Source organism: Apteryx mantelli, chromosome 18 (genome assembly GCF_036417845.1).
Source record: "Apteryx mantelli isolate bAptMan1 chromosome 18, bAptMan1.hap1, whole genome shotgun sequence".
NCBI classification, from domain to species: domain Eukaryota; kingdom Metazoa; phylum Chordata; class Aves; order Apterygiformes; family Apterygidae; genus Apteryx; species Apteryx mantelli.
The window spans coordinates 18716121-18740792 of record NC_089995.1 but is presented as its reverse complement, the minus strand read 5'-3'; the positions used below and the strand labels follow the sequence as shown (position 1 = coordinate 18740792).

The 24672-nt window shown below is 62.0% G+C and overlaps 2 protein-coding genes across 3 annotated transcripts; both read right to left on the bottom strand.

The window, feature by feature from the left end:
• Positions 1-1004: 1004 nt before the first annotated feature.
• On the bottom strand, positions 1005-17559 carry HM13 (histocompatibility minor 13). 2 transcript variants are annotated; one of them, XM_067307831.1, is made up of 13 exons: positions 17347-17559; positions 15074-15172; positions 12878-12960; positions 11785-11873; positions 10941-11026; positions 10669-10794; positions 8260-8317; positions 7575-7658; positions 7172-7208; positions 5909-6011; positions 4874-4959; positions 2215-2408; positions 1320-1401 (listed from the first exon to the last, which is right to left on the bottom strand). In XM_067307831.1, the coding sequence occupies exons 1-12, from the start codon at positions 17521-17523 to the stop codon at positions 2258-2260; spliced, it is 1179 nt and encodes a 392-aa protein (XP_067163932.1). In that variant the 5' UTR covers positions 17524-17559; the 3' UTR covers positions 1320-1401; positions 2215-2257. The 2 variants fall into 2 exon arrangements, with proteins under 2 accessions (XP_067163933.1, XP_067163932.1); XM_067307832.1 differs by lacking the exon at positions 2215-2408 and having other exon boundaries at positions 1005-1401; positions 17347-17554.
• Positions 17560-19306: 1747 nt separating this feature from the next.
• REM1 (RRAD and GEM like GTPase 1) lies at positions 19307-24667 on the bottom strand. Its single transcript, XM_067307837.1, has 4 exons — positions 24185-24667; positions 23635-23717; positions 22276-22480; positions 19307-22175 (listed from the first exon to the last, which is right to left on the bottom strand). Exons 1-4 carry the CDS (start codon positions 24510-24512, stop codon positions 21895-21897), a joined length of 897 nt encoding a protein of 298 aa, XP_067163938.1. The 5' UTR covers positions 24513-24667; the 3' UTR covers positions 19307-21894.
• Positions 24668-24672: the final 5 nt, after the last annotated feature.

The window sequence follows — 24672 nt, the reverse complement described above, 5'->3', positions numbered from 1 at the left end:
CGCAGCCCTGCCGTGCCCAGCGCCACACGGCGCCCTGCCGCTCCGCGCCGCAGCCAGCGTCATTTTCCATGGGACACTCGAGGCTGGTGAAATCACATCTGGAGTCTAGACTCAGCGGCTCTGTGGGCCGGGCCTGTCGGCCGCACCGTGCCCAGGCCCTGCTGCACACTGTTTGCTTAGCTGGAGGTATTTAATTGGAATTAAAGTGGCCCCTCTTGTTTTTGCGGACAGGGCTGTTGGAAAAGGAGCTGTAAGTCATAGAAAACATCTGTAGGAGACTGCGAAGGGTCATTAGATGGCAGAACACGAGGCGCCACTTTTAGTGCTCGCAGCCGACGTGGGGAATAATGGTTCAATACGGCTTTTGTGGAGGGGCTGCCAAGCCAGCAAACACTTTCTATTTATTCTGGCAGTGGGCATGGCCGGAGAGATGCGGCTCCTCCGTGCGCCGGCCCCGGAGGGCGGGCAGGGACGGCTCCGCCAGCACTGCAGAGGGCCGGCAGCCAGGCCGACACGGCTCGGCGGCTCCTGGGGCTGCCCCGGCCCCGAGAGCCCGAGCAGAGCTGCAGGGGGAAGCAGGGACAGCCCGAGCCACCTAGGCTCTGCCTTCACCCTCCTCTGGAGCTGGATTTGGGGTCTCCCCCAGCTTCGTTTCTGCACGCGGTGGAGACACCGGGACTCCTCTTCCTCCCAGGGGCCCAGGCTCAGCCCCGGGGAGGGACGGGGCTGCAGGGCCAACCCTGCACAGCCCGATGGCTGGTGACGCCAGTGGGGGGAGAGCAGCCCCCTGAGCAACTCGAGGTCTCCGCTAAGGCACTGACAACTGCCACGTAACCCAGAGGGACAGCACTGCAGGGGCAGACGAGGGGGCAGCAGCAGAGATAGAGCCCATGCTGCCGGGAGAGCAGGCAGTCACGTCAGAAGCCCACGCAGGAGCCAGGGCGACCGATCCGGGTGCCCCCTTCCTTATTGCAGCACCCCCAGGCCCAGCCAGAGCAGACTCCTTCCTTTGAGATGGTTTAATATGAGAGAAAGCAAATGCACAATACAAAATTTAAAAACCGGCCTGTGGTTCACCCCCCCCACCCACTTTGTACCCATGAAGGAGACAATAAAATAAAAGGGAGCGAGGCTGGGCAGCCCCCGGGGCTGGGCTGGGGGACGTGGATATGCGGCGTACATCGATACCCCACCTGGGCGACTGCTCCGGACACACACAACACGATGCTCTTGCACAACCGTTTCATCGTCTGTCACTTGCGAAGGGTCTGGAAGGGGCCCGAGCCCAGCAGCACCAGGCCTGGCCCACGCGGGCAAGGTCACTTCTCCTTCTTATCAGCTTCTGTCGTCTCTTCCTTGGAGGCCCCCGGCACCTCCTTAGGGGTAGAGGTCTCCTCGTAGCTGGGGACGAGAGGCACAAGAGGGCGAGGGGTTACCGGGACTTGGCCCTTCTCGGGCACAGGCGCGTGCTGAAGCCCGGCAGGGCCAGGACAGCCCAGCTTGGAGCCGCAGGCTCTGCCCCACCACAGCGGCCGAGCTCTTTGAAGCGGCCACATCGGGGCACAAGCTGTGCCAAGGGGTGGGCTCACAGCTGTCCGTGGGCAGCCGGCTCCGGCCACCGGGTCCCCCAGCACAGGGACCCCTGCGAGGCAGAGCCCGCTCCCACGCCAGCACGGACAGGGAGACGAGCGCCGACCCTCACCGCGACACCCCCCCGGACCACCCCCAGCCCCGGAGGCGCTCAGCGAGAGGGCTGGGCCACGCGGACGTGCTGCAGCATCCCTCGCCAAGCCCCCGCAGGCGGGGGATCCACCGAGCCACTGCTGCGCTTTGGAGCGCATCTGCCTTTCAGCGCCGATCCTCGCTCCGGAGACGACAGTCGGATATCCTGGATAATACCACGCTTCCCCCCGCACGCCGTTGCCTGGAGCGCTGTTTAGCCAGGGGAGCCGCAGCGAGACTGACAGTGGCAACCCAGGGACTCGCTCCTCCGGCTGCAAAACCCCCACGACACTGACCTTCGGGCCCGAAACAAAAGGCTACGGGGGAAACCGGGGAGCACAGCTTGCCCGGCCAGGCCAGAGCTGTCAAATCCTCTCCCCCTTCACAGTCCTCCCCGCAGAGAAGGGGAGAAAAGCCAGCTCACAGCAGCGAGGTGGCAGCCACTGCATCGCTTGGGCGAGGGCAAGGGGGAGAGGTGGGAAGAGCCCCTACCTGGCCAGAGCGACAGACAGAGAAAGGGCACCGTGTGCAATTGCTACATGGCGCTAGGGCTTTGCTGCCGGCGGCGGCGGGGACAGGACAGCTTCTGCTGCATGGAATCAGCAAGGCTGGCCGGCGAGCCGGACACGGTGGGGAAGTGGGTAAGTCTTGGTGTGTGTGGCAAGATTTCAGCAGAGGACTCATAGCTGCAGGAGAGACAGGAAGCAGGAAGGGAAAGGGGGGAAGAACAGGACAGAAGGGAAAGAGAGAGAGAGAAAAAGGAGCAGAGTCTGAGCGAGATAGCTGCAAACCCACCACCCTGCACAGCCAGGTTTCTCCTCCGTCTCCACCACCCTCTAGCCCAGGCTGGGGCTCCCGGCCGAGCTCTCCTCGCCTGCAGGCCCTGTGGCACGGGACAACGTTGCAGCATGGAAGAATGAGGGCTGAGACCTGGGAAAAAGGCAGCTCCTGCTGGCATGCGTAAAGCCAGGCAGCTGGAGCCCACAGAAGAACAAGCCCGGGCACTCAGCCACAGATGTGCACAGTAGGCAGAGACTGGCCTAGGGGCTCTGGAGACAGCAGACCAACACACACGACAGGCCCCTTCATGCAGCTCTAGGACAGGCAGGTCTATGGCAGGTGCGAGTGGCAGATCAGGTTTCCCACTCCTGACAGCTGAAGGCTGCAGAGCAGCTCAAAGCAGAGGGAGCCCGAAGGTTACTGCCTGCCTCGGGAGGCTCGGCAAGGCTGCAAGCCTCAAAGCCACAGCTGAGCCAGGTGCTGGCTGGTTCTGCTCCACCCGCCCCCCTTCCCCACATCGGCAGCGCAGGCCTACCTGCTCCGACCCTTCCTGCGGCGCCGGCCTGCCCTCCCAGCCCGCACGGGCCCTCAGGTGCGGGCCCCAACTCCCCCCGCGTCGGACCCTCATTGCCACGCCGGGTCAGCTCAGCACTGGAGCCCTCCTCCCAGGGCGGCTCGGCCACGGCGAGACGCCACGTGCAGACAGCTTGCTGCGCACGGGCGGCCGGCAGGGACCACAGGGGAGCTGCCGGCTCCAAGGCGCCGTCAGCGCTCAGAGGAATTGGGCGCATCAAAGCCGCGCAGGGGAGCGCTACACCTGGTGGGATTCCTGGGGTGGGAGGCCTTTGGCCTCCAGGCACGAGTCCTATTGCATCCCATTTCCTCCGCCCGTGACTGGAGCGGCTTCAAGAGGGACCCGACCCTGGGGATCTTGAGGCCCCCACGCACCCACAGCTTGCGCCGGCCTCCTGTGTTTGCTCTGGCAGGGCTCAGCGAGGACAAGCAGGCAGCGCTCTGCTGCTAGAGCGGCCTGCGCTCAGCGCCAGCAGCTGGGTGCTCTGCCGAGGCATTAACCCTCTGCGCCCTGCTGTCAGGCTCCGCGAGCTCCTGGCTGACACACGGGCCGGACTTGCAGCTCGTCTCTCACCAAGCATGCATTTCCTGGAACGGGGAGGTGGTGCTGCTGTGAGCTGGTGACTCACAGGCACATGTGGAGAGTGGCTACAGGATACCAGGTGCACAGGAAGGACGATCCCAGGACACTCAGTGCCTGCAGCAGCGATTGTCAGAAGCAAACATCAAAGAGTGGGCAGGTGCTGAAGGGCTGGGGAGAAGTCCCAGCTGACAGCTCCGGTGAGAACACATATACCTGCATCTCCCAGGGGAGGGGAAGGAAGCGAGGTCAGCCTGGCTCCCCGGTGCACAGCCGCGAGAGCCTGCGCCCCCATCAGCCGCTGGTGTCCCTCTGACCAGGCTGGGGCCTCAGGCGGGCTGCTCCTGGGGCCATGGGCACCCAGCAACCTTGGCACACATCTCCTCCCACACGTTAACCCCCAGGCTGAGTTGTGCCCCAGGAAACACAGCTCTTCTGGGACAGATGTTCCCTTCCCTCCTCTGCTTCAGCCATCCTCAAACAAAAAGCTGCACTGGGCCACCACGAAGCCTTGAGCTCTACCAAAGTCTCACGCAAACAACTGAGCCCAGCTGAGGAACAGCTCCCAGACAGGCCAAGCCGTGCTCTGCACGGCTCAGAGGATGGGAAAGCCCAGGCAGGAAACTCCAAGCTAGAACGATGCTGCCCACTGACAGTCCACTGCTAACGCCTGGAGCACAGGAGGGTGGCAGAAGGGCTGGAGGACAAGAGCACAGCTTAGACTCCCCTCGCCATGTCTGCAGTTCCAGGGGCAGGGAAGACTGCTCCAAACAAGGATCCTTTTCCTGAGCAGGGAGCCTGGGATGTGCTCAAACCAGCCCTGGTTGCTCTTGCAGCTGGATCCAATTCCATTCGCCCCCACCCACAGGCCCTGGGACACAATGACCAAGTATCTCTGCACCAGGTGTGCGGTCCCACCCTCCCCTGCCTGCCAGCTCATGGGAAGAGTTTGTCACAGGGGCGTAAAGCAATACCAGATGCTGCCTGCCTGTTGGTACTGCACCAAAGCTCCCACACAGTTACGAGGAGGTGGTTAGAGCCAGGGCTAGCGTGTACAAACACAGACCCACTCCCTCCACCTACGCACATGCACACGCACACCCAGAGCATGCCCAGATGAACCCGTCCCTCCAGCTGTGCCCAGGCGTGGGAACATCTGCACGCTTCATGCGCTCCAATGCCGCAGGCAAAACAGCTCCATCCACAGCTGACACTCACCTGAACATTTCAGTTACTTCTCCCTTTGCCAAGGCCACAAGAAGTGGGAATCCAATGCAGGCGGGGACTAGGTATAGAAGAGCCGGCTGTAGGGAACAGTAACAACTGTTAAACCAAACCACAAGACACCTCTCAGGAAGAGCACAAGGCAAGCTGGCCCTGTCCCCACTAGGCCTATCACATCCGCAGCCCGAGTTTTTGTCACAGTGCCGCACACAGCGGTTAATGCTCAAAGCTGGGTTTGAGAGCCAAGTTACCACTGCAATGGGACAAAACCCATGACGTGAGGTCCCAGCGTCCAGGCCCAGCATTCACGCGGCCCAGGGAGGGGGGATGCAGCCTGGGGTGCTGGTTTCGGCTGCAGAAGGTCCCATCTCTTGCTTAGTAATTCACCAGACTCTTTGTAAGAGCCAGGGGAATGTTCATCCAGGGAAGAAGATAAGCGTTGGGCTAGTTAGGGCACAGATGGCACCCAAATGCCACGCTCTAGTGAGGCAGTCTGCAAGGAGTGAGCGCTGCCACACTCACCCACCACTTCGTCTTGCTAGACACCTCCTCTGGCCCAGGGAGCTGCTGGGAGTTACTAGAGCCAACAGGGTGTCTATAGGCTGCACTCTTCCCCCCATCTAGCGCCCCAGACCAGGCCATGAACACACCAAGGGCTCCTACAGAGAGCAGCAACAGCACCCACAGCACAGGCATACTCTCAGAGCCCCCTTTCCTGCATCAAGGATGGTTCTCCCGGGCAGCTCAGTTAAAGAGAGCCACAAAACACAAGCCAGCCCAACTGAGGTGCAGCTCTTGGAAATGCTGCTGCCTGAGCCAGTCTCCCTAAAAGGGACTGCCCCTGCCACACACACAGAGGCAGAGCTTTGGGCAGGGGACAGGTACAGACACTGGAAAACCAAAGCCAAGAGAAGGAGCACATCTACTTTTTTCTGGCACTAAGCAGGCACTGTGGCCAAGCTGGCATTTCCTACAGTCTGGGAGAGCTGGTGGAGTGCATCTGTGTGAAGACAGCACAGCCGAGCTTACCTGGGCATGCTTGAAGATGTGCATGATGAATATGGTCAGGCCAAGCCCAAAGATGTAGGCCACAAAGCTGGTGTAGAAATACGTGTGCGTGTTCTTCTTTAAGCTACACGGAAAGGGGGCAGAGCAAAGTTACCTTCGGCCTGGGGCCTGCGACACCAGCAGCCAAACTCCCCAGGCAGAGAGGGAGCCAGCCCAGCTATCTCGGACACCTCCCGCCAGGGCAGGGTGCCACGCTCTGCCCTTGCCCACCAGGCTAGCACAGAGACTGCCACCAGCGCAGCACCCCAGGCCCAAGGCGGCAGTGCCGAGGACCAGACGGGGTTACACCGATGTGAGGTGGTGGGAGGCGAAGGAGATGCACAGTTCTGCTGCTGGATGCTTACACAAGTGGTAGGAAGCAGTACTGGAGATGCAGGGAGAGGGTCCCCCCCTCTCCAGGGAGGTGCTGCCTTTCCCTGGCACCCCTCTCTCAGCACATGCTGTTTTATTGCAGGTCAGGCTAAGGGAACTGGGATTCCCAGCAGGTGCAGTCAGGATGTGGGTGGAAGCACCTGGAAAAGCTGGCACAGGCTGGAGGGTCTGTGCAACAACAACGGGAGCATGGCCACACCACCGCAGTCACACGAAGCAGCCCATTCCCAGCAGCACCTGAGCCAGAGACTTTCGGTGTGGGGCAACTGCTGAAAGCTACACCTTGGTGGTAGGCACAACTTCTCTGCGTAGGAAGGAGCTGTTTTTCCCACCGTGAACAGCAACTCAGAGGCAGCCAACGCTGCCAGGCCCCAATTCGCATCCACAGCAGCAGCGCTTCCCAGGAAGCGGCGTGCCCAGCTCTTTCCCATGCCTCCCTCCACTTTGCCTCACCACCACAAGGGCACTGGCCCCCCTCCTCTGCTGGGGGATGAGCCAACAAGGCCCTACGGGGCTGCTCTGCGCTGCTGCCTCAGGTCCACCCCCCAAGGCTCAGCCCCTGCATTCCCAGCTGCACATACAGCAGTGCTCCTGAACTCAGACGATTCACCCCAGCACTCAGGACTCACCCACAAACCTGACCTGCTCCTGCCCTGCTCGTGCCTGCTCTTCCCAGAGCTTTCTCTTGCACCTCCACACTCCAGCAGCCCCCCAGGACCCCATCCCAAGCCCCAGATAACAGCTGGTAATTCTGCTCCCAGTTTTCCCCTCTCCTTTTCCTCTACAAAAACAGCTCAAATATGCTGCAAGATCCAACCTGTTGTAATAGACCCTTCCCTACCACCTACTCACCTGATGTCAAAACGCAACAGCAAGGCAATGAAGATCCCTATGGGGAGAAGGGCACAGTGAGAGGATGGAGACCAGCAGGCAGATTGAGCAGGGAGCAAGGCAGCACTTGGAGCAGCTGGGCTCCCTCCGCTCAGCTCCATGCAGCCATGCTTGGGCTGACAGTGCCCTCTCGCGGCACAAGGCACCGAGACAGCAGCCAGCTCCAGCACCCAGCCCTGCGGGAGGCCTGACGGGCTCCAGCACCCAGCACTGGGCAGCACCGAGGCCCAGCAGAAGGTCCATGGGGCTCCAGCAGGGCCGAAGGCAGAGGAAGGCAAATGAGGTCGCTCAAAGCCACCCACCCAACTCCCCACGGCCAATACAGATGGATGACCCCGGATAGGATCCCTTCTTCCATCCTTACCTGGAATGACAATGTCTCCCAGACCCAGCATGGCAAAGTTGTCGGCCTCTAGGCCCTTCTCCAGCAGGTCCTGAGGGAAAACCACTAGGAAGAGCAGAGAGAGGCACACTGAGGGCGGAAGGATCCCTGTGCTGAGCAGACCTCTGCATTGCTGGGCCTGGCGACAAGGGATCTGAGCAAGGCAGGAGCCCTACCCTGTGCCCTGGGCTGCCTCCTCCTCCGTGGCTCCCCTCACCCTCCTTCCTGGGCCAACTCTGGGCACTGGAATGGGAAACTGAGGGGTTCAGGGCCTGCCCCACATGCACGTTCCCAGCTGCAGCTCCCAGCACTCAAACCACTGCATAATCCACAACAGCACGAATTCACCTCTTTCCTTTTGGGCCACCCTGAGCACCTGAGATCCTCACCTCTGGGGAATGCTGACTAATCCAGCCCACCTAGGTCTCTGCAAGTGGTCCCTGTCCAGAAACCTGGCCTGACTCACTGGAGTTTGATGGCACTGTACAATAGTTTAACCGCTCACAAGCTAGGAGCTTTCTAACAACATCTTCCTGCACACAGATCCCACTTTGAGCAGAGCTCCAGAAGGAGAATCTGTTGTCAGCAAGGCAGAGGGTGCACAGGGCAGAGACGGCAAGAGAAAGGCCAGTCCCTGTGTCCCGGGACACAGGAAAGATCTACTCACATTTTATTGGGGCCTCAAACGATTTGGCAACAGTCACCATCACGTTGGTGCCAAAGACCTAGAGGCAAGCAGAGGAGTCCAAGGTGACCACAGCTGCACAAGGACACAAACACACTCAGCTGCAGCCTCACCTCAGGGTCAAGAGCAGCCACAGTGGTAGGAAGCAGCCAAAGAGCCTCAGAGCTCTGGGAAGATGAGTCCCACCAGCAAAACTCCAAGACTTGGAGCAGTCGAGCCCATCTCCCAGGGAAGAGGGCACAAGACAGTGCTCAAGGAGGTAAATACATCAAGGCTCTCCTGTTTTCAGAGCAGCACCTGGGATACTGCTCACTTCACACAAGCTGTGCCGACTACCACCCCATCCCTCCCCAACATGGAACGCCAAGGGTCATTTACAAGGGGCAGCAGCACTGAGTGGGTTTTGTTCAGCTCCGATTAGTCAATTCAGTACAAAGTCTGAACAACGTGCAGGACGTTATCTGAGGATAGGAAATCTCAGCTGAGAGCATCCCAGCCAACGCCAGGCAGCTGTTGCTTGCAAGCTTCCAACAAGGACTGTAGCAATTGTCAGATCAGCTGCATTTTGCTCCAACGTCATTTATTTGTATTGCACTATCAGCTTTAAATACTGGCATCTTTTGGGGGATGGACTGTAAACATTAGGTCAATCACCCCGATTTCTATTCCTTTTCATCTTCAAGCCTCCAGTCTTGACTATACCAGCAGTAGGCATACAAACCAAGTGCCGGTTAGCACCTGGTGAGCAAGATCCAAGAGCTGGAGATCAAAAGAAAACTTAAAGCAGGCAATTGGGCATCAGAATAATTACTACGAGGTGCAGCAAGGTCTGGCCATTGTCAGCCTCATCTAAGGGCAGAGCATGCAGCAACTGCTATGGAGTGACAGGACTCTCAACCAGGACCAGGGAAACACCACAAAGCACCACATAAAAATTCACCCCAAGACTATGGTTCACTGAGTAACTCCACTTCTTTCCTGAAATCCTTCTGGGATGTCACTGTGAATAAATCCATGCTAAGATCCAAGTGATCTGTCCCTGCACAGGGGAACAGTAAGAGGAATTGCACTTCAGAAAGGCCTTTCTGCAAAGCCACTGACGACTGTGCTCCGACAGTGCACTCTGCTGGAGAAGCCCGGATTGACTACAGCAGGCAAGCGGACAGTGGCAGAGGTTATGCTGCTGCTACCTCCAAAACACTATAAAGAAGTTCTCCTGAATCAGAGACATGCAGTCTATACAGTCCCCAGCTCCCCCACACTGCCTCTCTCTGGCATTGGGCGAGTGCGGAAGGGACTGCGATCACACCCCTAGCACGCTTGGTGCTTGGTCAGGAGGCTGAATCATCTTCAGCTGAGAGCACTGGACTGGCACAGACACATGAATCTAATAGCTGGGACTGTTAACAAGCCTATGAAACCACGGGCGGCACCAGCCGAGTACAAAATAACACACAGTAGCCAGGCTTAAAGAGGGAAGAATTACTGAGGCAGCTGTAGAGCTGCCGGACAGACCTCAAGGTACACAAGGCTTTAAGACATTTTGAAACAGAAAAATTCAGAAGGTGGAGGTAAACAGGAAAGACCAAGGAATCCAGATATCACATAGGACTAAGGAGGAAGAGGGATCCAGTGCCACTGTAGAGAGATAAGGAAAACCTTAAAGTGAAGATGACAGAGCACTGTACTGGCCGAAGGGAAACGACTGGAGGCCTTCCAGTATTTGGTGTTTGCGCAAAAGAACAGAAGGACGCCAACAAAGCTGGCAGATGGCGGAGCTGAGGCACAGCCCATACGAGGAGGATCAGCATATCCCAGGAACAGTTAGGTGGGTGCAGGTAGCAGGAAGGGCAAAAATCACAGGTTTAGGGTCACTTAACAAGAACCTTCGCTATGAGCTGGCAACTCTGCCACTGAAGCTGAGAAAGACTTGACACACCAACTGATCAGAGACGACCACCAGTATGATGTGGCTGTGGAACAGGCAAATTCATTGTAGCCAAATCAGGGGTGGTGTTGCTGGCAGAGAGCAGTATTAACAGCTCTAGCCAAGCATTCAGAAGACCTTACATAGGAATACAGGTCACCAAAACTGTTATGTTGAACACCTACACAGTCTACGACAGCAAGACTACCTGATGAGATCCCTGCCAGCCCCGGACTCTTTGACTAGGCCAGAAATTAAAAGAATATACATTTGCTGAGCTGAGTTTTGCCAGTGTTCAATTCTGTCATCACCCTCACCACATCCCTTTGGGTTGAGAAAGTGGAAACCTGGCTGCCAACACATGTCCAGCCAGTGTGTGACCTCCAAGCAGGCGTGACACCCCGCACATGCCTTCCACGAACGGCTGCAACCCGCATCCTCCCCCAGGGAATGCTCCCGTTTACCCAGAAGACGTCGTAGATGAAGAGGCCCCCAAGCAAGATGCAGCCAGTGCTGACGTTGTTCAAGTGTAGCAGCTCCACCCCGTTGAGGGAAAACGCCAGGCCAAAGAGATTGTTCGCAATCCAGTGCTGAGAACGACAGGAAAAGGAGAGATGGATCGCACTGCACAGAGCCATGGCCGCCCACGGCAGACGCCTTGTGGGCAAAGGCACCAAGGCAGGCTCGATCCAGCCCATTCCCTGGCCTCCCCACAATGCTGCTGCTGCTCTCTTACCTTTCTCAGCAGGTACCAGACCCCGACAACACTGCTCATGGCCAGGCACACAAGATCCTTGGTGTCAAACTCGTAATTCACTATTTCTGCAACGCAACACAGAAGACTGATTTTGGCTGGCCTGGGCAGCTTCCCTTCCCATGCAGGGCAGCAACTAGCGGGTTTACGAGCAGGGGAGGAACACAGAGCCACAACGTTCATGGCCCAAATGAGGGGACTCTACCACCGCGAATGGCCATGCCCACGGTAACCACGTGCAAATTCAGCACACAAGCAAGCAGCTCGCACCGGCGAGCCAAGGTCTTCGCCTTCAGCCAGACTCTGCCACATGGACAGCATCTGTGATCCCTCTGTCAATAAGGAAATTGGATACAGACGCTGTCTTATGGCAGGGAGGGGCCAGTTCTTCTCGCCCTTTCTCTACTCCATTAACTCCTGGTGGTACTACTAAAAGAAATAACCCCCTACCAGTAAAGCTACTGGGCAGGATCCTTACCAGAGGACCTTCACCAGTGCAAAGATTTAAATCAAATCAGTTAAGGGAGGGAAAAACAAACAAACAAAAAACAGCATTACATTAAAGGTAGCGCATTTAATACTGATCATTAGGTCTATTTTCAGAGCACTGGTTCTGGGATTTCCCTGCCAGCTGGAGGCACACAGCAGTCCCAGCTCTGCATGAACAAGGCTTACAGTGGCTACCAAAGCACAGCACGGGGAAAGAGACAAGTCTTTGAGAAGATTGTTTCAAAGGGCTGAAAGTCAAAACACCAAGCAAGCAAGAAACAAAATAGCAAGGGCAGAAAACATTCAGGCCCCTAGAGAGACTGGCGAGCTCACGTACCTTCCTTGGTCTCCCCCGAGCCCTGGGTAAAGAGAAGCTGGTACTGTTTGTTGGGGAAATTTGCAGGAAAGAATCTGTTCATCATGGGGCTGAAACAAGAGGTGCAGAAAGGGCAGTTCTACAGAAACCCCAGCACCTCTGCGCGACAGCGTCACAGCACAAACATCAAGCCCCCACCCTCTCCCCTCTCCGTTCACGAGAGGAGGGAAACGCCAAGTTTCACCACATCGGGGCAGGCACAAGGTCCAGCCCCAGTCACTGAGCAGCATGCACAGGAACTTGTCCTCCCCAGGGGTTTGACCAGCCTGTAGGTAACTGTCCCCCAAAAACACTCTAGGGCAATGGGCGCATGCCAGCACAGAGCATCACCAACGAGAAGGGAGAACCTATCCCAGACCTTAACACCTGCCCTGTGCCCCACAGTGCTGGGCACAGTGCCCTGGCCACCATGAAGCAACTTTCCTGTAGCTGGGAGCAGGGGCATGAAGCCCACGCAGAGCAGCAGCTCTGGTCTAGGGAAAGCATCTGGTCCCCAACCCCCTAGAGCTCAGGAAACAGGAAACCAGTTTTATTTTTTCAGTTACTGAAACATGGTCTGAGCTTTCAACACCTCACACCAAACACCAGTGCGAGACACTGAGGACTTTAATCATTAACTCCAGCTGCCTGTTTCAGCTGTCCCAACAGAGGGAACAAGGCTGCTGAGGAGCTCTCCCCACCCCGCAGAGGACCATGCTAGGCCACAGCGGCTCTTCCTGGTGCAGCCAGTCCTGATTTCTGACAGTAGCCACCCACACCCTTGGGAGCTCTCCCAGCAACACTGCACAGGGTACCGGATCACTGGTACTCCCAAGACTTTGGCTCTGACCCTGGTTCCCTGAGCAGAAGGGCTTGCAGCACCCTCTGGGCCTGTCTCCCTAGCTGTGACGCAGCGACAGTACTGCCTGCCCTCAGCGCCCTTCAGATCTACTGAGGGAAAACACCAAGAGCTGAGACGTGGCTCTGCCGCAAGGCAATACTTATGGCGGGGTTTCCTAGAGCAGCCAGCCCTGGACACCCCTGCCCCAGGCACGTTCCCGCCACCGCACTGTACCTGATGGTGTGGGACAGGGCTAGGATACCCAACACAAAGAAATACATGGAGAGCAGGAGGTTGATGTACTCTTGTGAGAATATCTGCAAGACAAAATCGACAGAGGGGGGTTACCAGAATGTTCCCCCTGTTTCTAGCATGAGAAACTGTTTTATGTTGCAATCGGCAGTTGCTGCATCACCGCTTCAGGAAGAAAAGCTGGAATAACCCAAATTCTTGCACTGTTCTAACACCGCTGATGTGAAATACACAGGAAATAGCCATGTACTTGCAGAACGAGCACAAGGGGCCTGTGAGTCGCTGCACATCTATGAGCCGCTCAGGTCAAAAAATAACTCCTGCACTACAGAAAGGAGGACACAGCTTCCCCAGTGCATCTCTTGTGGAGCGCAACTGAGCACGGAGCGAAACAGCACGCGGCTCCTGCGGGCTGTCCCAGGAGAGGGGAGCAGCAGCACCTCCCTGCCGCCTCGCTCCTACGGCAGGCCGAGCACACGCCCTGCCCTAGTTTAGCAGGGTATTATTAGAACTCCTGCCCTCCAACACACACACACACGCAGCCCTACCACTGAATCACACCCCTTGTGATTCAGTGTGCACCAGAGGCCGCAGCAAGGCGCTCCGACGTACCCAGGGCGGCCTTTGGTCCTCCTTGGTCTCCTAGAAGGAGGGATGCTGGAATCCTAGCGCTTATGGCAGGTTGCAGATACTAAAAAGGAAGAAGCCACAGATCATGCGGCAACTTTAACTGGGTCACACTGCACATTCGGTACTTCTTTTCCTGGTGTCTCAGTCTCAGCCAGGAAAGGTCCCCGAGTACCCTGAGAAGTGGGCCACTGGGCTGGGCTCCAGGGGATCATTGCGGGCTGAAGGGCCTGGCTGCCAGCTCTGTACTCCCACCATCGGCAGTGCCCAACATACGCTCTGCTCCACTACTACTAAAAGAGGAGCCACAGCAACTCCAGTGAGCGCACAAGTAACTTGAGGCTCAACTCCAGCACTGGGAAAGCAGGGCATATTGCTAGGGAAGCGTGATCCAGCCTGTCCTGCCTTCTGCTGCAGAAGTTACCTCCACGCATCCTCAGTGCCCTGTCTACAGGTGCCCAAGCCACGGCACATGCTTGCCTTCCCCATTAGCAAAGATCAGACGTGGCAGCTGCAGCGCGCAGGCCTGAGCCCACACGCGCAGCGGGGTAAAGATCTGCACAGTGTCAGCTCGTGTGAAGCAGGGCAGCCCGAAGCAGCTCAACCAGTCACAGCATCAGTCAGTGTGCTGCACACTAACTGCCATGCACAGAGATGAGACTAAACTGAAATATTCCCACCTTTGAATCCCTAATCCCCACCTCCTGCCCCACCGCTGGGGTACCTGCCATCCCTTGGCAGGCAGGAGCACCATGCCACCTCTCGGGCAGTCCAGAACAGAGGGCTGGGTGCTGCCCAGGCCTCCTATCCACACGCCAATCCACAGGTACTGCCTGACAGGCCCTCGCTGCGCTGGCAATCCTACAGCTTTTCCAGGCCCTCCGGGTGCTCAGCCACACGCTGGGCATGCACAGAGGTACCCAAAGGTGCTTTAAGTCAAGACACTTTTTCCATACATACACAGCCTAAAGCACTTGCTGCTCAGACCTCTTATCTGAGACTCAGAAACTGTCATTTAACTCAGTTTATTGAATTTACCTGTCTCAAAGACTTCACCCAAATACATACCGGCTTGTCCATAAGCTCTTCTTCACCTAGCAATTACCCAGGCCTACAGCTGAGATAGCTTTAGGAGCAGGGCAAGGAATACTGCACAAAGACAGAAGCATTTGCAATTCAAAAGTCTCTGGCATCCTCTGGTTTCAGTTTGTGCACCTTTGGTCAGCCCAAGGAGGTAGGCAGAGCTCAGGGGTGTACTCAGCCCTCCACAACTGCCTCCAGAACAACCACATGCGCAAACAAGCTCTGAATTACCCAAGGGCTGTAGAATTCAGGTGAGATCTAACATCCTCCTGCCTGGTAACACTGAAGATTCAAGCTGCACAGTCTTAAGAGACCTTCTGTCCCAATACTACGGGCCCCAACAGGGTAAGCCAAAAACAAGTCAGCTCCATCTCTGGAGTTCCCAAAGGCAAACGCAGCAGGGCTAAGCAGCAAGGAGGAAGGAAGGAGTAGTCTATTTCTGTGGGCCCGTTGATGTTGCTTACTTACTTTAAAGAAGAGGTAGAGTCCCAGAAGGGTACAACTGGCAACAATGGGAAAACGAGCAGCATCTCGGCTGGTAATGGTCTCTGGCATCTCAGAGGAGTTCTGGGGAGGGAAGGAGAGGACACGTGCGGATTAGGCTGTGCACTGGCCTTGTACCTGAACAGGAGGGAGAGCACAGAAAGGACAAGCATCTTGCAGGGCTCCGCAGGGGCATCACTGCGGCTTCACGGAGGAGCAGAGCATTTGCTGGCTCCCTCGGCCTGGTAGGTGGGACTGTGTTACAGGCAGAGCCTGAGATGGGAAAAGCAAACCTGCCCACATTTGTCCTTCCAAGGGCTGCCACAATTTACTGCTTTCTTCCTCTTGAAGGAGGAAAAAACCTGCTTTCTGCACTGGCGTTTTTCCTTTCTCCCCTTGCCCAGAGGAGAGCTGGACTCTGCAGCTCCTCCAGGCCGCTCATGCCTGGCTGTCTCCATCAGCCTCCCCATCTGTGCGCACCATATGTCGATCACCCTCTGAATGACATTTCTCTCCAGTCACCTTTTTATCCCTCACCTCATTCCTGAAACAGTCACCATACTCCAAAGCATCAGATTTATCAAACTCTTTAATCTTTTGAAACTTCTGTGAACAAGCTAGACCAGACCCCTTTTAAGCCGTTTCCCATAAGAGACCTTCGACGTTCACCAGGACTGTTGTCCCTCCCTGCTCTATTCTCCTCCTCGCAGTTATCTTCGCCACAGGACCTGCCCCGGACACGAGGGGGGCTGCCCGCTCGCAGGCCAGCTGGGGACGCCATGCGCACAGCGCTGCTGGTGCTCGAAGATTTGATCTTCGTCGGTGCAACACCTGCAGCCGGCACTGGACAGAGTGCCCATGAACGGGAGGCCGTATGCAAAGCAGCCGCACGAAAGTAATGACGGCTTATCTAGAGCACAGCTGCTGCCACACAGCACCCAGCTGCTCCGAAGCAAGCGCCCGCAGAACCGCTCGCTCTTGGCAGCGCAAGGGAAGAGGAATCCCCCACAGATCCACCTCCAGGCCCTGCTCACTGATGCTCTTTTAGCCTTCTCTAGGGCTTGATGAACAGGGCTGCTAAGACCCCCATTAAGACCAGCCGAAGGCCCTGAATTAAGATATCAGGGCAGAAAATGTTTAAAAAAATAATAATAACTGGACTGTACAAAACAGTCCCTTCCCCTGGACTTCAAAAGAAAGAAGTATTGGGATTTAACTTCCAGCCACTACCCACAGCTGGGTGGAAGATGCAGAAACGAGCACGATGGGCCTGGATGCAGGCTGCCTGTGCAGCACGCAGGAACGCGGCACCTGTCCGGGGATTGAGCCCAGCGCACGGGATGGGGAAACAAAGCCACGCACGAGTCTCTCCCAGGCGCTGTCACTTGTATGGGTGCAAAGACTGTTAGTTTTCCAGGCACGTGCATTTCTTGTGACAGCGGGGTCCCAGCCAGAGAAAACCAAGGAGGAAGTGAGGTGCAAGGCGAGACCTCTCCCCAGAGGTCCCCCATTGCCCCAGAGCGCTCTCCCCTTCCCAGGAGCCGCGGGGTCGGGGCAGAGCGAGAGGAGCCCGGAGGGCACCACGGCAGCTCTCGCTGGGGGTGGATGAGCACACGCAGCTCCTGGCGAGACCCTGCTGTCCAGGGACGGGGGAGACCCAGGAGCACGATGCAGGGCAGGGAGCAGAAAGGCAGCCGGACCCCCGTGAAGGCCAGGGAGCCTCAGCTGTCCCGGGAGGGTGGCAAGGCGCAGGGACCCTAGTAACCCCGGGGAGGGGGTGTCCCACAGCAGGGCAGAGCCAGTAACCCCAGGAGGCTGCAGCTATCCCAGGGAGCAGGGTGCGGGGAAGGCCAGGGAGCCCCGGGGAGCCCGGTGGGGGGAACGCCGGTGTCCCCGGTGGGGGGGATGCCCAATCGCTCCGGTATCCCCGGTGAGGAGAGGGGGGCCCGGCTGTCCCGGTGGGTGTTTGGTCCCGGAGCCCCAGTGGGAAGGCGGGCAGCACCCGGCTGCCACGGTGCCCCAGTGCGGGGGTGTCCCGGTATCCACGGTAGGGGGGCGGGGGGAAGCCCCCGGTGGGGGGGGGGGCGGTATTACCGGCGGAAGGGCAGCCCTGGCAGTCCCGGTGCCCCCGGTAAGGGGGAGCGCCGGCCGCCCCGCTATGCCCCACGGCGGGAGGGGAGCCCCGGTGCCCCCGGTGGCGGCGGGAGGCCCGGCCGCCGCCGCGGCGGGGGGGGGGGAAGGGAGGGAGGGGGGGTTACCTTGCTCTTGGCGCAGCTGACGGAGCGCAGCGCCCCGAAGAAGATGGGCAGCAGGGCCATGAGGACGAGGCTGCCGTAGGCCAGGGCCATGCCCTCGGGGGTGGCGGGCGGCCGGGCGGCCCCGGCGGCGGGGGCGGCCCCGGCGCCGCTGCCGTTGTGCGCCGCGGCCTGTTCCATGGCTGCCTGCTCCCCCCCTCCGCGGCCCGCGCTTCCGGCCCGCCGCCTCGCGCCCAGGGACACGTTCCCTTAGCGGCCGGAAGTGCGTCACGCGCCGGCGCCTCCCCTCCCTCGCGGCACGCCCCCTAGCAACCCGGCCCGACCCGTTGCTAGGAGACCGCGCCGGGGCCCGCGGCCTGCGCCCCCCGCGGCCCCCCGAGGCCCGACCGGGACCGGACCCGGGGGGGGCTGCGCCCGGGCTGGGTCCTCCCGGGACCCGCCTTCCCCGGGGCCTGTCATGGCGCCACACTCCCCACATCTGCCCCCGTCGGGCTTGTCCCTGCATCCTGTCATGGTGCAGGATCCCCGGGACCTGCCCCCCCACCCCCCACCCTGGGGCCTGTCCCTGGTCTGGATCCCTGAGATCTGCCCCCCTCTGGGGCTTGTCATGGTACTGGATCCCTGGGATCTGCCCCCTCGGAGCCTGGCCCCAGGCTGGATCCCCCCCAGGGTTCCCCATCCGTGCAGGTGCCGGTGCTAACCCCGGTGCCGCGGGCGCAGCGAGGGCCGGGCACCCCACATCCCCGCGCCCACTTCCCTGCTCCCCCACACCGCGGGGGCGATGCCGCCCCATCGGAGCCGGCGGGCAGCGCGCCGCCGCGCCAGGAGCCGCAGGAGCCTGATCCGTGTAACGCGGGGGCATGGCCGGGTGCAGCCCCGCGGGGCGCTAACGGGGCGAGCGAAGCCCAAAGGCGCCTTTCAAGAGGGCGTCGCTGGAGCGGTGCCTCGCGGGGTTCTCCGCTCGCTCTGCTCCGGCCGCGCTCCGGCTCCTCCTCCGCGTCCCCGGCACTGTCCTGCCACCCCTGCCAGCCGGGGCGGGCTTGAGCGGAAGGTGACTGCTCCGGCGACAGTGGCTCCGCGCCACCGAGCCTGAGGCCCTCGTGCTTTGCAGCCACCGCTGCGCCTTCCTGCACGGCCCCGTTTTCCGGAGGAGAGGCTCAGCGCGAAACCCGCACCCCTCGGAGGCGTCCCGCTCTCCCTTCTGCTGCCCTGGATCTTCTCTGCTCCCAGCCCACCTGGGGCCGGACTCGGCAAACAACCCCTCCGTAAAAATGCCTTGTAAATGAAAGCAAACTTTCCATGCAGCTGGACCAGCGCCAGGGCTCTGCTGGAAAATTGGCCGAAATGTCTGTTTTCCTTGTGAATGTTTCCTCCCCTCCTGAGCTGCTGGCAGCAGGGTTATGTTATTCAGCCTCCTCCTCCTCCTCCTCCTCCTCCTCCGCTTCGGTGCTGCGAGGCCGATACCAGCTGCGGGTGCAGCCGGGCTGTGCGGCCCCCGCCGCGTGGGGTCGGGGGTCCCTTGGGCTCTCCCGACGCCCGAGCCTGCCCGCGGAGGGCCCTTCCCGGCTGTCCCGTCCGCAAGCGCGGTCCCCTGATCACAGGATCATTCGTGTTCCCTGACAAGGGTGGGAAAATCGGCCCAAAATTTCGGTTCAGTAGAAACGCATTTGCCTATCTGCTCCCTTTGCCGTCCTCACGGGCCGGAGAGGCCCAAGGGGCCGGCCCCTTCGGTCCAGCGCGTCCTTCAGCCCGGCTTCCCGCAAGGAAATCTCTTCCCTCCTCCAGCTTGGGGAAGCCGGGATTGACCCGCCGTAACACAACAGCTCTGAGCCGCGCTGCATGAGCGCGACGGGCTGCTCGGGTTTCCTGCACCCCAGCATCGCCTCCGGCTCCGGCTCGGATCCCAGATGGGTCCAAGCTGCAGGCAGGGCGAGAGAGCACAGTGGAGGAAAAAAAAGTTTTGTTTTGTTTTTTTTAATATTTCCCTCTTTTTTTCCACACTTAAAAAAAAAAAAAAAAAGAATCTATTTCAGGACGTGGGATGATTCATAGTTTCGTATTTCAGGCAGAGGGTAGATGAAAAGGCCTCTCGGGAGCTCGAAGCGCCTGTCCCCGGGGCTGGCCTGCTGCCCGGGACGCTGTCCCCTCGCTGGCACCGCTTCTCCCACAAAGGAGAAGGACAAGGTCGGCAGCGCAGGCACGGCGGCGGCAGCGTGCCCGCACGCCGCCCCGCGTTTCCCAGCTGGCACGGTGCCGCCGCCGCCGCTGCCGACCTGCGCCCCGATTCGGAGCCAGTGCTCCGCACGGGAACTGCTTTCCCTCGCCGCCCTTCTCCGGCTCGCCCGGGACCCCGCCACGGCTCCGCTTCGGCAGGCGGCTCCCAAGTCTCTCGCCTGGTTTTGCTTTCCGTCCCCGGGCTCGTTCTGCTCAGCGCCTCCTTGCGAAGCAGCAATGCCCCTCGCGCGGCTTTTCCTTCTGCTGTTCGCAAACTTCCCTTTTATTCCAGACCCCTCGAGCCGCATCTGCAGCCCCCCCCCCCAAAACGGGCACGGCTGCTCCGCGGAGGCCGGCACGCAGGGGGTCGCGGGGCAGGGAGATGCTCCCGCTCCCGCCAGGGCTGCGGCCGATGCCTGCAAGGTGCCGGGAGCCGCCGTGGGCTGCCCCGAGCCCCCGAGCGTCACCGCGTTCCCGTGCTCCGCGGGCTGCATGGGGTCCCCGGAAAATCCCCGCGGAGCTGCAGGGGTGGCAGCAGGGACTTCCCACGAGGCGCGGAGCTGCGGCTTTTCTTAGCGGCGCTCCATGAGAAGATGAACGGCGGCACGTTTCCACGAGCATTTAACTCTTCCCATGCCAGGAGAGATGCGGAGCCGGTGCCGAGGCGGCAGGGAGGAAATCGGGGCAGAAACTCCCCGGCCAGGGGCTCCCTGCCGGCCCCAGCGCAGGCGTTTGATGGGAAAGGCCCCCGGCGGCAGCCTGAGCTTTGGGGAGTCGGGGCTGGCAGAGCCCCCACGCCGGCTCCCCACTGGCGCCGCCAGGCCGGGAGCAGCGGATGCCCGCGGGGAGGCCTCCGCGGGGCCACATCCACCGGCTGCGTGTTGTGCCCGGCTGCTCCGTCGGCTGGGCCGGGGGGAGCCGGCTCTGGGATGCCTCTGCGCGGGGACTCAGAGCAAAAAATAGTTGCGTCTCCACAGCCTGGGGAGATGCACCAGGATGCATGGCGCCGGGATGCATGGCGCCGGGATGCATGGCCCTAGGGCAGCCCGAGAGCTCCCGCAGGAGCGGCTGGAGCCGCCGAGCCCCGGCACCACCTGGCCCAGGTGCAGCACCTCACCGGCAGCCGCAGGCAGGGTCCTGGCCCCGCGCCAGCGCCTCCTTCCTCCCTTCCTTCCTCCCTTCCTTCCTTTCCCAGCACCTCACTCACCGCGGTCCCCCCTCGGCCTCGCCTCCCGGCCCTCTGGCGCGGCTGCATTTTTCTGGGTTTGAGCTCATTCTTTCCACTCCCCTCTCCGCCGGCTGCCTCCTGCCAACTTTCCATCCCGCCCCCCCCGGCTCCCGCTGCGGAACGGCTGCGACGGCAGGAGGAGGCGAGAGCGGACGGGGCTTTGCAGCCCGGGCGATGCTCCGCGTGCCCGCGGCTGGGCTCCGAGGCTGGGGAGCCGCCGGTGTCGTGTCCAGCGGCACCAAGGATTCGGGTGCTCCGAGCAGCTGGAGGAAGGAGAGCGCAGCAGTGCCGCAGTCACCGGCGGCTCCGGGAGGACCCGTGCAGGCTCCCCCGGCCGCCGGGGCAGCAGGGAGGGGGCGGCCCAGACCCGGCATCGCCATCCTGCTGGAGCGGGATGCTCCCTGCCGGCTGCACTGCGCCAGCCCGCGGCTCCCCACGCTCCTGCAAAGCGAGTGGAAACTCCCGACCCGACCTGAGGAGGTGGAAGGGGGGGGGGGGGAACGGCCGGATCCAGCCTGGCGCAGGGCCCGGGGCTGTCGCCGCTGCCCGGCACGTCCGCGTCCGGCGGGGCCAGCCGTGCCGCGGCCGCTCGCCTCCCGCCTCCCTGCCCCTTCCCGGGGTTCCTGCCGCGCAGCCGCCCCGGCACAGACCAGCAGCTTCCAGCCCTGCTTTATTCTGCAGACCTGGGGCTGCCAGAGACAACAGAAACCCCCACGGGAAACGCCGGTCCCAGGGTGCCGGGGCTCGGAGCCGGCGCTCCGGCGGGGGTGAAGGACCGGCACCGCGCGGCCCGGCCGGGGCTGCCCCCGAGGAGCCGGCAATACGGGGGACCGGCCCCGCGGCCCCTCCTCGGCTCTGCTCCGGGCCCGGCTCTCCTGCCCCACGGCGCGGGGGCCCCTGCCGGCCTCTGCCCCTCGGGGTGCAGCCGGGACACGGAGGCACCGGCCCCGCTCATCCCCCCGGAGCGGCCGCCGGAGCGCCCAAATCCAGAGCAGCCCGCAGCTCCGGCTAAATGAGCTCCGCGCCCTCGGCATCGCTCCCCCCCGTCTCCGCTCTCCTCGCTCGGGAACGGCCCCGCGGAGCCGCTGCCGCCGCCGCCGCCGCCGCTCTCAGAGCACGGACAGGTCGTGGCAGGACTTGGAGCGGACTTTGAGCGCCACTTTCCTGCTGTTCCCGGCGACCAGGCGGTCGAGGAAGCGCCGGGCCCGCGCGGTGAGGCTCTCCTTGCGGGCGGCCGCGGGGCGCGCGCCGGCCTCCCGGCCAGTGCCGCCGGGGCGGCGCAGGCGGATCTGCCGCACCACCCCCTCGAAGAGCTCGGCCACGTTGTGCTGCAGCGCCGCCGACGTCTCGATGAACTTGCAGTCGAAGACCACGGCGCAGGCACGGCCCTCTGCAAGGCAAGGGGGGGGACAACGGCGAAGGGCATGGTGTCGTCAGCACCGGCACCGCCGGCACTCCCCGATCCCCGGCGCCGCGGCCCCGCCGCTCACCTTCCACCGACACCTCCCGGCACCGCACCAGGTCGGTCTTGTTGCCCACCAGGATGATGGGGATGTTCTCGGCCTGCCGGCAGCGGCGCAGCTGGATGCGCAGCTCGGAGGCGCTCTCGAAGCTGCCGCGGTCCGTGACGGAGTAGACGATGACGTAGGCGTTGCCCACCTGCAGGCACCGGCTGCCGAGGCGGCTCTCCTCGCCCTGCACCCGGCGGTGGAGCGGACGTCACCGCACGGACGTCACCGCGCCGCCGAAGCGTGGCGGCCCCCGGGGGGGGGGGGCTGCTCGGAGACCCTCGCCGTTCGGCTACGCTCGCCTTCGCACGGGGACGGGCGAGGAGCAGGCGCGCGCCCGGTGCCCACGGCGGGGCGGAGGCGGCAATGCCCGAAACGGCTCCGGCGGGGAGCTCGCGGCTGCCCCCCCCTGCCCCGCGCGGCTCCGCGCTGCACCCCTCGCGGGTCCCGCTGCACCGGATGAACGCGGGCTCCGGGCTGCTCGCCGCAGGAGCGAGGACGGGGCGGACACAGGCCGTGCCGGGCTCCCCGCTGCAGCCCGCAGCGTGGGCAGCACATGTGCAGCAGGTGCAGTAAAATGCAGCTGCAGCGCTCCCGGCTCTGGGGGGTGTTTGACACCGTTTCCTTTCCAACCCAGCAGCAAGGAGTTACGCTACGGGCTCGGCTTTAGGGGGTATTTTCAGGGCATTGCAGTGCTGGGTGCATTTCGAGGGAGTGACCACCCGCCGGCTCTTCCCAGGAAGAAGCCCAGGCCCCGGGTGGCGCGCGGTCCTCCGAGGCAGGAGCACGGGGGCACCACGAGCAGCCAGCGAGGGCTGCTGGAAGGATGCGCCGAGATTTCTGGCAGAAAGAGGCCTCGGCTGTGCCGGAGCGGCGTGGAGCCGGGCGGAGGGAACGCCTCGCTGCCAGGCTCCCGGAGGCGGGGGGCAGGAGCCGTCGGACTCGCGTCGCTGCCTTTTAAAGCATTTGTCCTTGCCAGCGGCATCATCCCCCGCACGTTTGGCCAGACCGGCTCCTTCGGCCCCGTTCCCAAACTGTTGCATTTTGCAATGGGCTGACAGCAAGCCCCCTTTCCCCAGCCCCTTCCCGCCCAGCTCCCACGCGGCTCGTGTGCCGCTCGGCCGGGATCGGCACTCGCCTGGCCCCGATGCAGCCCAGCCCTGTCGAGGCATCGAGCCCAGGGCAGCCCTGCGCTCACGCCGGCCGCGGCCCCGCTCTGCAGCGAGCCCCTGGCGCCGCTGGGAAGCCGCGGGGAGACTTTGCAGAGCTCGCAGGGCCCCGAGGAGGAGGCTGCAGCCAGGAAATCACCCCCAGACCGGTCCCCCCCCCGGCGCTGCGTACCCGTTTCTCCGACTCCCAGGTGTCCATCACGAGCAGCGTGGTGTCCTCACCATCCACGGACAGCGTGCGCTCATACGTGTCCTCTGCGGGAAGCCCAGAGAGCCCGTGTCAGAGGGGCCGGCACGCGGCAGCAGCTCGGGCTGGGGCACCAGCTCTGCGGCAGGGCACGAAGCTCCCCAGCTGCACGCCGGCAGCTCCGGAGGGATGTGGAGCCTCTCCCTGTGCACGGACGCAGAGGATCCCCCGAGCCACGGCCGTGCCGGGCAGCCTAGACCCGGTGCCGGCCTCAGCGCCAGGCTCCCTCGCCCAGCCCAGGCTGGAAGCATCCTCCTCCGCCTCTCACAGGGCTTTTCCAAGCACAGAGCGGTGCATCCAGCCCAAACCCAAGCTGCCTCCTCCATCAGCACTCCCAGGCCCTTTCCACTGGGTGATTCCCACTGCGGAGGGGCTGGAGCCAGCCCCTGGCACAACTGTCCCCGGCTCCGGATCCTTCTGCCGGGCACTCGGGACTCCCCCTCCACCGGACCCTGCGGGACCGCGGGGCACCCACCTCCACGCTGCTCCAGCAGGTCCCGCTCCTGGACGCCAGCGAAGAGGTTGACCAGGCTGGTCTTGCCCACGCCGGGGTCGCCCAGCAGCACCACGCGGTACAGGGGCTCCCAGGTGCCGGCGGAGTCGGACGAGTCGGAGGACCAGCTGCCGCGGCAGGCCGCGGCCTTGCCGCCCGGCTCGAAGGACGAGGATTGCCCGAGCTGGGGATGGCCGGTGCCGGCTTCGGCCCGCGGCCTCGCGCCCGGCGCCCGGTGCGAGAGCGGCAGCGGGGTGCTGGCCCTCCTGCGCACGGGGCTCCGGCCCCCGCACTGCGTGTTCAGGGTCATCTGCGGCACAGAGCGGAGCGCGGCGCTGGGGGAGGCGGGAGCCCCCCGGGGGCCCCTCTGCCGCCCCGGTGCCGCCGCTGCCGCCGCCCTCCTGCCCGGCGCCGCTTTCCCGGGACGGGCGCTCACCTCGGCTGCGCTCCGGCGGCCCCGGCCCCGCCGC